The following is a 12735-nucleotide window of genomic DNA, read 5'->3' on the forward strand; positions in this document are numbered from 1 at the left end:
CAGAAGAGGGAGTCAGATCTTGTTATGGATGGTTATGAGCCACCATGTGGTTGCTGGGATTTGAACTCCCACTGAGCCATCTCACCAGCCCCCAACTTTTAATACTATGTTAAAACATGGATCATAAATTACAATAGAATGCAGGGTATGGTGGTGCACGCCCCTCGGCAAGCAGAGGCAGGAGGATCTCTGTGATTTTGGGGCTGGCCTTGTCTACATAGCGAGTTCCGGGTCAGCCAGGACTACATAGAGACCGTGTCTCCAAAAAACCAAACCAAACCAAAACGAAACAAAAAACAACTTAGAAATATAAAATAATTTTCTTTAGGAAAAGGACGAAAAGTAGATCCGCTAAAACGTTAACAAATGGTAAAGGGTGGATCGGTGGTTTCTTTTTCTGCGATGCATTTACCAGGCTCTAGGTTAATGGACTAATACAAACCCGTTACCTACGGGATGAAATACTCCCGCAGTCCATCCTCTCGCGCTGAGGCACCCTGGGAGACATCCCACTGCTTCCCTAAACGCCCGCCCGCAGCTGCGCGCGCACGTGACCCGTGACTCCGCCCCCGCGAGCCGCCCGCCCGGCGCTTGCAGCCACCTCCTAGATCTGCGCCTGCGGCGGCGGCCGCGGTTCCGCCTCGCGCAGGGCAAGTGTCAGTGCGCCCTGCCGCACCTCAGCCGCGGGTCTCTATTCGCTGCGACAGCCCGCAGAGTGGACGGGCGGGAGGACCCCGTTCCCACCACTCTTACCTTCTGGATCCGTTATAGAGCCATGTTCCCGCCGCTCGTGCCCCACCGGCCCTGCGGGGCAGCCTAAGGCGGCCGCCTGGGCCGCAGCGCTGCACGCCGGGAGCGGCGCTTTACGCGTGCGCGCCGCGGTGCGCTGTGGGTAGCTAGTGCGCGCAGCAGTCCTGGGTCTCATCACCGTGTCGCGCACAGTCAGTTACTCGGCCACCGTCACTGGGCCCTGTGGCTCTGGTTTCTGCTAGGCGAGGGGCCTGGGCACCAGGACATGCCTGAAACCGCAGGCGCCACACGCAATGCTCTCTGCCCCTCCCTGGGCTCCTCCCCAGGCTGTCACTTAACTCCCGAGCTTAGTGGTTGTCAGCTCTGTAAGTATCCATTCACTTTTATATGCTTTCTGGGCAGAAGTGTTACAGATATTTCTGAATACGCGTAGGTGCTGAGCACAGATGCATCTACCTGTCTGGAGAGCTGCATTTTCAGTAGTACTTAGTTGGTTTCAATGCACTGCCGCTATTGAGACTCAGCCTGAAAGTGCACACCCCAAGCTAAACTGCTTCCCTTTCCCCAAGACATCCGAGGTGTTTAAGACCAAGTAGTAACGAACTTAGTTGTATGTCACAAAATCGGTGTAATAGATTGTAGCCAACATCTTGGAAATGAAATAGAATACAGTAAAATACAAAATTATCAGCGTGTCTCATACAGTAAAGAATCTGGACTGTATATATAAATGATAATATATTGTTTACAGACAGATATACCTAATAGGGTATGCTAATGCAGTTGCTCTGGACCAAAGGTGTTCCAACACCAGACTGGGCTACATAGTGAGTTTGAGGCCAGCCTGGATTGCAGACTAAGACCATATCTTTAAAAAAAAAAAAAAAAAAAAAAAGAAAAAGAAAAAGAAAAGAAAAGAAAAAGAAAAATACCCCAAAGGAAAATTTAAAACAAATAGAGGGCCGGACATGGTGGCACACACCTTTAATCCCAGCACTCAGGAGGCAGAGGCAGGCAGATTTCTCAGTTCGAGGCCAGCCTGGTCTACAGAGTGAGTTCCAGGACAGCCAGGGTATACAGAGAAACCCTGTCTCAAAAAACCAAAAAACCAAACCAAAACAAAACAAAACAAAAAAATAGAGGAGTGGAGGAGATAGTAGATAGGAGTGCTTGTGGTGCAGTTATGGGGACCTGAGGTCATGAGCACCCACAGAAAAGGTGAGGCTGCACTGTGTAGTCAGCATGACATGATCCCTGGAGCTAGCTTAGCATAGACGGCGAGATTCCAGTTCAGTCAGAGACCTTGCAGCCAAAGCAGTAAGGCACAGAGAGTAGCATCTACTCCATCATGTATCTGGCATTCTACTCTGGCCTCTGTCACGTTTCTGCACCACATGCATACAAACCCTGCCCAAAACAAAAACAATGAATTGGACACTTAAATGGTTTCCCAGCCAGATTCCTATATTCCATTCACCTATTCCCCTAATTTATCCTAAACTCATGTCATGAACTGTCCTCTAAATATAAGCCTTACCAAGCTTTACCCTCTTCCAAAACTCCACAAGGAAACCCTGTGGCCTGTGGGAATACATTCAGGGCTCTCTGTGATCCCTCAGGATCTGCTGTCTGTAAGTTTTACTTCCTTAACTTTAGTTATGCTATGGTGGTGGCGGCTCATGCCTTTAGTCCCATCACTCTAGAGGCAGATCTTTCAAGACAGGGTTTCTCTGTAGCCCTGCCTATCCTGGAACTCACTCTGTAGACCAGGCTGGCCTTCATTCAGCTCACAGAGATCCACTCATCCTGCACCTTCTACATTTAAAAAAAAAAAAATTATTTATTTAATGTATATGAGTACACTGTGGCCGTCTTCAGACACACCAGAAGAGGGCATCAGGTCCCATTACCATGTGGCTGCTGGAAACTGAACTCAGGACCTCTGGAAAAGCAGCCAGTGATCTTAACCACTGAGCCATCCCTCCAGCCCCATCTTCTATATCTTTACACCTTGGCTCTTTCTTTTTTTAGATTCATTTCATTTTATTACACACACACACACACACACACACACACACACACACACACACATATATATATATATTTGCCTGTATGTTTGTATGTTTATATTTGTATGTATGTATGTATGTATCCACAGTGGTTTGAAGAGGCCAGAAGAGGGTTGGATTTCTTGGAACTGGAGTTGAAGATGGTTGTGAGCCACCATGTAGTCCTGGGTCTTTTGCAAGAACAAGTGCTCCAGACCACTGGGCTATCTTTCCAGCCCTGTGGCCTACTTTTGTCTGGAAAGCTTCCTTTGTTTTTTCTTGAGTAATCTTCCAAAGCTAGTTGAAACATCACTAGGATGGCTTAAGTACAGGACTTTGCTTGCTTCTGGAGTCCTGTTTTCACAGCCCAGCTGGGTGCAGTGGCTCTCATTTGTACTCCAGCTACTTTGGAAACTGAGAGAGAAATATCATGAGTTAGGGGCCAACCTGGGCAACATTTAGAGTCTCCCATTAAAAAAATAAACAAATGTAACTGGAGTTGGTGTCTTGTGCCTATAATTCCAGCTCTTGGGAAGCCAAGACAAGAGGATTGCTGTTAGTTCAGGCCAGCCTGGGTTGCAAGTGAGTCCTTGTCTCAAAAAACCTAACAGCCAGGCAGGATGGTGCACATCTCTAGTCCTAGCACTTAGGAGGCAGAAGCAGATCTCTGAGTTTGAGGTCAGCCTGGTCTATATAGCACCAACCTGTATGGTATAATGAGATCTTGTCTCCAACAAAACCAGGCAAGTAAAAAACAACTACCCCCTACCCTGACATGCACACACACAACTTTGGTCACCTTGCAGAGAATAAGAGACTTTGGAACACTCCGCCAATAGCACACCCTTCTCTCCTTAGGAGATCTATGTAGAGGAGGGAGTAGAAAGATTGTTAGAGCCAGTCGGAGCCAGTCGGAGCCAGTCAGAGCCAGTCAGAGCCAGTCAGAGCCAGAAGAGATGGATAGCTTCAAGGAAAGAACTTTGTAAAGACATATCCGAGCAGGTGTATGTATGAACTCACAGGCTGACAGCACGCAGAAGACCTGCACAAGTTCAAGTCAGACAGTCCTGGCTCTGAGAAGAGGAGTGGACACAAAATCCCACCCACCCTAGCCAAGGAGCCGTTTGCAAGAGAAGGCTGCTGGCAAAGGGAAAATCAGTTTCCTTCAATGAAGTGACACTGGCTTTATCAACCACATTCCAGGAGTAGTCATTCAATACAAGTTGGACTTCATGTATTTGTGCTTTTAAAGGAAAAGACCATGAAGTTGAATGTGTAGGTAGGTAGGATGTGGAAGAGGGTAAATAATATGTTCAAAATACAGTGCATAAAATTCTCAAAGGATAAATAAAAACATTATTTAAAAAATCAGCTCACCCTTTGTAATATAAGTACTTGGGAGGCAGAGGTCAGAGGATAAGTGAGTTCGAGGGCAGTTAGGACTACGTAGTGAGACCCTACCTAGCAAACAAAACAAAACCCTAGAATAAAAATTAATAAATGTGCAGAGAAAATAAAACATACATTTTGTCAAAAGCTGAAAAAAATTAATAAATGTTAGTTCATGGGCCACCCATCCCATACTATTTAACCCCCTGCACACATCTTGGAACAAGTGACTCCAAGCTTTTTGTAATTGTTCATGTATTTGTCTCAGCGAGCCTGAGTGATGGTGATGGCTATTCCTGACTTTAGTAATGACTGATATCTTTTTTTTAATGATTATTTTCACTTATGTGCATTGGTGTTTTGACTGCATATATGTCTGACCAAACCCACTCAGTCAGTCAACAGGTTCTCCAGCGCAGGAGTGAGGATTAAAAACAAAAAAGACAGGCAACACTGTAGCATGACCCCAGTCAATTCTGAGACTGAAGGCAAATTTTTATTTTCCAAGCCACTTTTTATACCATTTTAATTACATGCAAGTATTTTGGGCAAGCAGTACAACAAGGAACTAACAGCCTAAAGTTAGATTCTTTCCGAAACTTACTTCCTTATGATGCCCTAATGTCAGAGTCCTGCCTGAAGCCCATTTCCTTGTCCTTGGCCAATGTCAGACTCCTGCCAAGTGGTACCCCAGAAGGCTTTCCACATATGCCTGTGTGGGTATCAGATCCCCTGGAACTGGGGTTACACAAACTTGGGAGCTACCCTGTTGTTTGGATTTTGAACCTCGATCCTCTTGATTGTTAATTGATATAGGAGGGCTCTGCCTACGACAGGCAACACCATTCTCTAGTAAGGTGATCTTCAAGTGTATATGAAAGTGCATGAGCCTTCATGCCAGCAACCTCTGTGGCCCTACCCTACATCCTCTCGAAGTGAGCTCCATGGTTGAGTGTGATGCTGTATGGACTAGAAAGCAGGCCTGCCTTCGAGTTCTGTCTTGACTTCCTTCAGTGATGAATTGTGTCAGTAAACCTCCTCAGGTTGCTTCTGGTCAGAGTGTTTTATCACAGAAATGAATACAACAGTGCTTAGAATCCTAGCACTTAGGAGGTGGAGGTAGAAGGAACTTAAATGTGAGTTTAGCTTACATTGTTATGCGATCTGGTTTTTGTATTTGAATGTAGTTCACAGTTCTGGAGACATCTAAGGTTGGACAGCTGTAACTGCTCAATTTGGGCCTCACAGTGCTCTGTGGTACAGAGCTAGAAAGGCACACAGTGGCGCCCCCAAAAAAAAAAAAAAGTGCTAAACTTCCAAGATAGCTAATTCATTTCCTCAAGAAAAGCATTCTATAGGCTGGAGAGATGGTTTAGTAATTAAGTGAATATTGGTCTTGCAGATCAACAGCCTTTAACTCAGTTCCAGGGAATTGGATGCCTCTGACCTCCGACTTACCTTCACTCACTTGCACAGACACACATATACATAATACAAAATTTTCGAGACAGGGTTTCTCTGTATAGCTCTGGCTGTCCTGGAACTCACTCGGTAGACCAGGCTGGCCTCGAACTCAGAAATTCGCCTGCCTCTGCCTCCCGAGTGCTGGGATTAAAGGCCTGCGCCACCAGGCCCGGCAAAAAATAAAATCTTAAAACATGCTTTGGAGCTGTGGCAAGCTTTGTCACTGTTGCAAATATCTGAAATAAAGATCTTAGAAAAGTCTGTCTGGTGTGCTAATACATATCCTTAATCTCAGTCCTTTGAGGAAGAGTCAGGTGTATCTCTGGGTTTAAAGGCAGCCTGGTCTACATAACCTTGTCCCAAAACAAAACAAAAACAGAAACTTGGAGGGTTCATTTTGGTTTATAGTTCTGGAAGTTTCAGTCCACAGTTGAACATCCATTGGTATAGGGCCTGTGATAAGTCAGTACGTTGTAGAAGTAGGAGGACACAACAGCTCATCTTATTGCAGTCTGAAAATGAAAAAAAAAATGGAGGAAACCCCATCACCTCCTTCAAGGGTATCAGCCCTCACTTACAGTCTCCTGTACGGGCCAGTGCGTTGGCACAGCAGGGAAAGGCTCTTGCTGTACAAGTCTGGTGACTTGTGTTAGGCTTCCAGAGGCCACCTGAAGGTAGGGAGAAGTGACTCCACGTGTGTACCCACACGTGTGCATGTATATGCCCAGTATGCACACACATACACACCAGAACCCTTGTGCAAGCCGTCTCTCCCTTCCCACTCTTGTGTTGTCTTGGCGATGGTCATATGCAGCAATGCCTGCCTTGCGCTCACTGTGGAGATTGGGCTATTCCCTACTATGAGTCACCCCATATTATTTAAAACAGTGGTTTTCAGCCTGTGGGTTGCCCTGAGAGCATTTATAAGCAGCTTTTGACTTGATTTTGAAATTGAAGGATCTTGCTCTGGATGGACAAGTAAACACTACCATCTGTCAACAGTAGGGGTAGGTACCTCCCACGCAGCACAGGCCAGTGAATGACTGACTCCCGGAAGAAGAGAGGGGGCCATCCTATAAATTTATTGGGGGAGGCAGAGGCAGGTGGATTTCTGAGTTCGAGGCCAGCCTGGTCTACAAAGTGAGTTCCAGGACAGCCTGGGCTATACAGAGAAACCCTGTCTCGAAAAAGCCAAAAAAAAAAAAAATTATTGGAGTGAGTGGAGACATTGGGGGCATGTGGTTAGATTAAAATCATATCAAACAAAATAGACACAAGAACTTATCTGACATAAGTCAGCCTAGGGAAAGGGTTCTCAACCAGGACCCCCAAAAGTGTGCGACCCCTAGCACTTCAGTGGTGATGACCCACTCCTCTATCATCTGATGCTTGGGTGTGTATCAAGGTCCGCAGAAAGACAGAATTCTCAACTATTCCTGGGGCCTCAGAGTCTTGGTCCACTGCTGTTGACGTGAGCTACCTGCTGCCATCCACCCATCCATCCTTGAACTGGTTTTAGACGTGGTCTGCCTTTGGCCTTGGTGCTGGAACTCTGCAGCTTTCCTTTCAACACTGTCAACAGCAGCTTCTTTCCCATTGTCTTAGTCACTGTAACCAAGGCAACTTGTAGAAAGCATTTCATTAGGACTTGCATGCAGTTTCAGAAGTTTAGTCTATTATCATCATGGTGGGGAGCATAGTGGCATGCAGTTCATGTATGATTCTGGAGAAGTGACTTAGTTCTACATCCAGATGTGCAGGCAGCAGGACTCTTCCAGAACCACTGACTGGGCCTGACTTGAGCTTTTGAGACTGCAAAGCCCAGTCCCAGTTGTTCCTCCAACAAAACTATCTCTCCTAATCCTTGCTACTCTCTAATTACTAAGCAGTCACATATATGAACCTATGGAGCTAGTCTTGGTCAAACCACCACACCAGTGGTTCATTATGCTATCAATACAGATTCTACTTGCATTCTCTCAGCTCACTTTAGCTCTTACAGCTTCCTCAATTTGTTTTTTCTTTTTCTTTTTCTTTTTCTTTCTTTCTTTCTTTTTTTTTTTAAAGATTTATTTATTTTATGTATGTGAATACACATCAGATCCCATTACAGATGGTTGTGAGCCACCATGTGGTTGCTGGAAATTGAACTCAGGACCTCTGAAAGAGCAGTCAGTGCTCTTAACCTCTGAGCCATCTTACCAGCCCAATATTTTTTTTTCTGTAAACCAAATATATGCATATATATAATGTGTGTATGCATGTCACTTGGAAGGCAAAAGTGGGCAGAGTTTGAGGCCATCCTGAACAACCAGGAGAACTACATAGACCACATCTCCAAAAAAAACCAAAAACAAAACCAATAACAACAACAACAAAACCACAATTGAAATAAAGGGGCTAGGTATTACTGGCCTTTGCTACTTTGTGGGGTTCTTCTTTTTCCTACCCTTTGTCCCCCTGGTTTCATCCTCTAACACTCGATAAAGAAGCAAGGATAGAGGGGAGAGAAGAATTAGAAAAATCCCAAAATCTAATTTCTTTTGTTTCTTTTTTGACCGTGGTTACTAACAAACCACAACCAATTTCACCCACCCACTCAAAATCAGGGCTCTAGCACTTAAATATCCTCTGAAAAGTTCCTAGAATTTTTAACATCACAAAATTGTGGAAACTATCCACACCTTTTGAAGCCATACCTCTGCTAGAGCATGAGGCAGTCCAGTCCAAAGCAGCCCCACAACTCCACACCTGGGATTAAAATGGAAGCACATCCTTATACTATTTCTATGTTTTTAAAAGAAACCAGGTTCCAAAATTGCCACTGTATTGAAGAGATGGCGCGGTGATTTCGTTGTTGATATACAAGTGTGAGGACCGGGTTTCTGATCACCAGAGTAACTATCATGTGGGTACTGCAGCTGTAACTTCAGCCTCAGAAGGCAGAGACAGGTTATCCACCAAGCAAGCTGACCAAGGAGACTCGGCTCAAGCTCTGGGTTTGCTTGAAGAACTCTGCCTCCTTGAATAAAAATAATAGATGATTGTTGGTCTGAGTTCTGCCCTGCTACAGGGCACGGCCTCCTGGAGGCCAAAAGTTTAACTGCACCTATCCCATGCCGCCACCAGCAGGTGCTGTGCTTCAGGGAAGTACCAAGACACCACTCGTGTGTGTGTGTGTGTGTGTGTGTGTGTGTGTGTGTGTGTGTGTGTGTGTGTGTGTGTGTGTGTGAAGTTCTATCTGAGATGTAGGAATGTTGGAGTTGGTATCTCCTGACTTCTGGACCCCCAGTTGCGGCTGAAGAACCATACAGAGAAGTCAGGAACGAAGCGTCAGGGTCCCCAGACCTGCAATGAGGCTGAGGCCGAGGTGGTTCTCAGACTCTTGTATATCCAGGCACCTCTGGGAGTCTGAGAATGGAACTGAGTGCCTGCAGGCTATGAGGATGTGTGGGGGTTGGAGGGGGGTGGGGGTGGGGGTGGGAGGAAGGGGTAGTGTTGGGAGGTTGGCAGAGAAGAAGGTCTGGCTTAGCTCAGAGGTAATTGTCATTAGCTTGGCGGCAGTTATGGCTGGGTGCACAGATGGGCCTTCTACAGATTTAGGCTTGATAGTCAAAGACCTCTTCCATGCTGCTCACTGCATTTCTTGATGAAATAGGCAGTTGACGGCTCTAAATGGTTTATTGACTGTTCATTGGGGAAAATAAATGCAAATGTACCAACTTCTCAGTGTGGACCTGAGATTAAATAACTATTGCAGGGAGAAATGTCTGGGAAGCGAAGCTCATTGGCTAAACCCTCAGGGCCTCTAGGTACCTCATTAGAATGGAGAACTCTGTTCTGGGCCTATGAGACCACAGGTCACATTTCCTTATATGAGGAGTGTGGCATGTGTTCCAGGCCAAGAATTTGGTAGAAAGTAGATAGACGCCTACCATCCCAGGTACGAGTTTCCAGGATCTCAACTTGTTCTACCCACTAAAGTTCCTGGCATGGATTACCATCCACAGGTGCGGATCTGCAAAGTCAGCACCAGGTTTCCACATATAAACACGCATGCACACAGGGCAAAAATACTGTAATGAGAGGACCTGCATGTGCCTTCACCAGATTATCAAGGAAAACAGGATTATCTGGCACATTGTTGCCACTGAAACCATTGAATCTTATGACTTTAGTGTTTGTGTTTCTGGCACAGTATAGTGGAGGATAGCCTTGAACTTTTTATTCTGCCCCTACCTCTGAGTGCTGCGATTATAGGGCTTTTCTACCTCACCAGTCTTTCCACTTGTAAGCTTTTCATTTTTCTGAAAATATTCTTGTATGTGTGCTTATTGCCTTGATAGAACTTTGTATAGCACCAAACCACTGTAGACCTATTAAAATAGGTTTCTCTCCTTCCTTCTTTCTTTCTTCTTCCCTTTTCTCCTTTCTCTCCCTCAGTGCTAGGCTAAGGAACAAGCAAGACAATAAATACAAATAGTCAAGGAAAAATCACTGTTTCTAATGGCTAATCAGGATGACCAAGATATTGGAGCCGACTTCTCTGTCCTAGCCCAAAGTCAAACTCTTTTTTTTTTGTTGTTGTTTTGTTTTGTTTTTGTTTTTTTGTTTTTCAAGACAGGGTTTCTCTGTGTAGCCCTGGCTGTCCTGGAACTCACTGTGTAGACCAGGCTGGCCTCGAACTCAGAAATCTGCCTGCCTCTGCCTCCCAAGTGCTGAGATTAAAAGCATGTGCCACCACTGCCCGACTAAAGTCAAACTCTTGCCTGAAACTTAATTTTTCTTTTTTTTCTTTTTCTTTCTTTTTTTATTTTTATTTATTTATTTATTATTTTTGGTTTTTCGATACAGGGTTTCTCTGTGTAGCCCTGGCTGTCCTGGAACTCACTGTGTAGACCAGGCTGGCCTCGAACTCAGAAATCCGCCTGCCTCTGCCTCCCAAGTGCTGGGATTAAAGGCATGTGCCACCACTGACTGGCTGAAGCTTGCTTCTTTGTTCTAGACCAAAATCAGATTCCAGCCTGAGCTTACTTCCCTGTCCGGGCCCAATGTCAAATTCTTGCCAAGTGGCCCCAAAAGCTCTCCACACACTTCTTTTCTTTTGGAGACAGTATTTCACTATAGCTTTGGCTATCCTGGAACTCACTATGTAGACCAGGCTGGCCTCAAACTACCAGAGATCTGCCTGTATCTTCTCCCAAGTGCTGGCTGTTTCAGGGTTTCTGTAACTAAATTCTGAGGGATATAGGTTAGTAGGTTACTTTCTTTATATAGCTTTATCTTATCATTATTTTTTTTTAAAGAGTTTGAGCAGGATTGAGGTTATCTAAAAAGTTGGAAGAACTCATCAGTAAAGACATTTGGTCTTAGACTTTGGAAGTTTTTGATAAGTGATTCAGTACTTTTACTTTTTACAGGGTCGTTTGGATTTCCAGTGATTTTCCTTTATTTATTTATATATGTGTCTATGTGGGCATGTCCTTTGAAGATCAGAAGACAGCTTGTGAGGGTTGGTTCTTTCCTGTCACCATTGTAAAAATGTCTTTAAAAAAAAAAGATTTATTTTATGTATGTGAGTACATTGTAGCTATACAGATGGTTGTGAGCCTTCATGTGGTTGTTGAGAATTGAATTTTTAGGACCTCTGTTAGCTCTGGTCAACCCTGCTGTCTCCAGTCAGTGAACCATCTCTCCAGCTCTGTAAAAATATCTTTTACCTGCCAGATATAATTGTCATCTTGGAGGCTTACTGCTGAATAAACTTACCCTTTCTAGCTCTTTCTGATCTCTTGGTGACTGGTTCAACTCAGTTGTTCTGGCTTCTTTTGGCTTCTGACTGAATTGCTTTGCTTGGCTTCAAACTAAGTCTGGCACTCTGTTCTAATCTTCTGGTTCCTTCTCATTTTCTGACTTCCTTCTATCGTCCCCTGAAACCTGTCTCTGTAAAACTGCCCTGGTAAAATTGCCCCATCTTGTCTCTTTCTGCACTGCTCGTGTAGGACCCTGACCCTCAGTCAGTGGTCCTTACTTTGAGATGCCCCTGAGTGAGACACCAAGATGCAGACTGATGCAAAAGCAATGATGGTCAACCTTCAATTAGTCCCTTCAAGGCGAGTTACTAGAAGGTGATCCCTGAATGGCTATTACAAGCAGTTTTTATACATTTTAGAGGCACAGGTTACATCAGCAAGGTTACGGTTCAAACTTATTGGCTAAGCATTTTGACTTTAAATCTATTTGTTAGCAAGCATGACATACAATTGAACTCTACCTGGGGCTTTCCAGAGGGTCAGGTGACATTCTGAGAATTTTTTACTCAAGAATGTTCCTGTGGGTGGAAAATGGAACTTGGCCTAGCCTTGACCCCAGTCGGGAGGGGGAAGCTGTAAGGAGGGTGTGGGACTGGAAAAAGCCCTTAGGGTCCTTCACTCTCTCTCTTTTCTGTGCTGTTCTCCTGAGAGTTGAGCATACAATATCTCTATTCATTCTGTCAAATCTTTCTCTGATTCATCACTTTGTCTGCCCCTCATTTAGATATCATTTTCAAACATAGCCGCTTCCTTCTACAAACTAACTTGATTGAGATCGAAAATTGTTGGTTTACAGCTGTTCTTTTGATTTTGTAAGGTTAATAGCAATGTCTCCATTAACGTTTCTGATTTTAGTTGTGAATGCTTCCCCCCCCCCCTTTGTTAATTTGGCAACAAATCAGTTTTGTTAGTTTGCCATCCTTTTCTTTTTTCTTTTTTTTTGGTTTTTCGAGACAGGGTTTCTCTGGCTGTCCTGGAACTCACTTTGTAGACCAGGCTGGCCTCAAACTCAGAAATCTGCCTACCTCTGCATCCCAAGTGCTGGGATTAAAGGCGTGTGCCACCACGCCCCGCATAAATGCCCTTTTATTCAAGCATAGTGGCACAAGTCTGTGATCCTACTTGGGAGGTAGAAGATGAGATCTGCCGGGCAGTCGTGGCACACGCCTTTGATCCCAGCACTTGGGAGGCAGAGGCAGGCGGATTTCTGAGTTCGAGGCCAGCCTGGTCTATAAAGTGAGTTCCAGGACAGCCAGGGCTATACAGAGAAA

At 44.9% G+C, this 12735-nt stretch overlaps 2 protein-coding genes across 2 annotated transcripts in view; one reads left to right on the forward strand and one right to left on the reverse strand.

Annotated features, from left to right (window-relative positions):
- Ube2d4 (ubiquitin conjugating enzyme E2 D4 (putative)) overlaps nt 1-777 on the reverse strand; it is a 22478-nt gene extending 21701 nt beyond the window's left edge. The window contains 1 exon segment of the mRNA XM_021210213.2: nt 754-777. Within this exon segment, the coding sequence (XP_021065872.1) occupies nt 754-777 (24 nt within the window).
- The window catches only part of LOC110330221 (up-regulator of cell proliferation), a 43974-nt gene continuing 31833 nt past the window's right edge, over nt 595-12735 (forward strand). The window contains exon 1 of the mRNA XM_021210209.2: nt 595-1115. The gene's annotated coding sequence lies outside the window, so the exon portion shown is untranslated. The remainder of the gene's footprint in view (nt 1116-12735) is intronic.

This window comes from Mus pahari, chromosome 13, assembly GCF_900095145.1.
Source record: "Mus pahari chromosome 13, PAHARI_EIJ_v1.1, whole genome shotgun sequence".
In the NCBI taxonomy this organism is placed as follows: domain Eukaryota; kingdom Metazoa; phylum Chordata; class Mammalia; order Rodentia; family Muridae; genus Mus; species Mus pahari.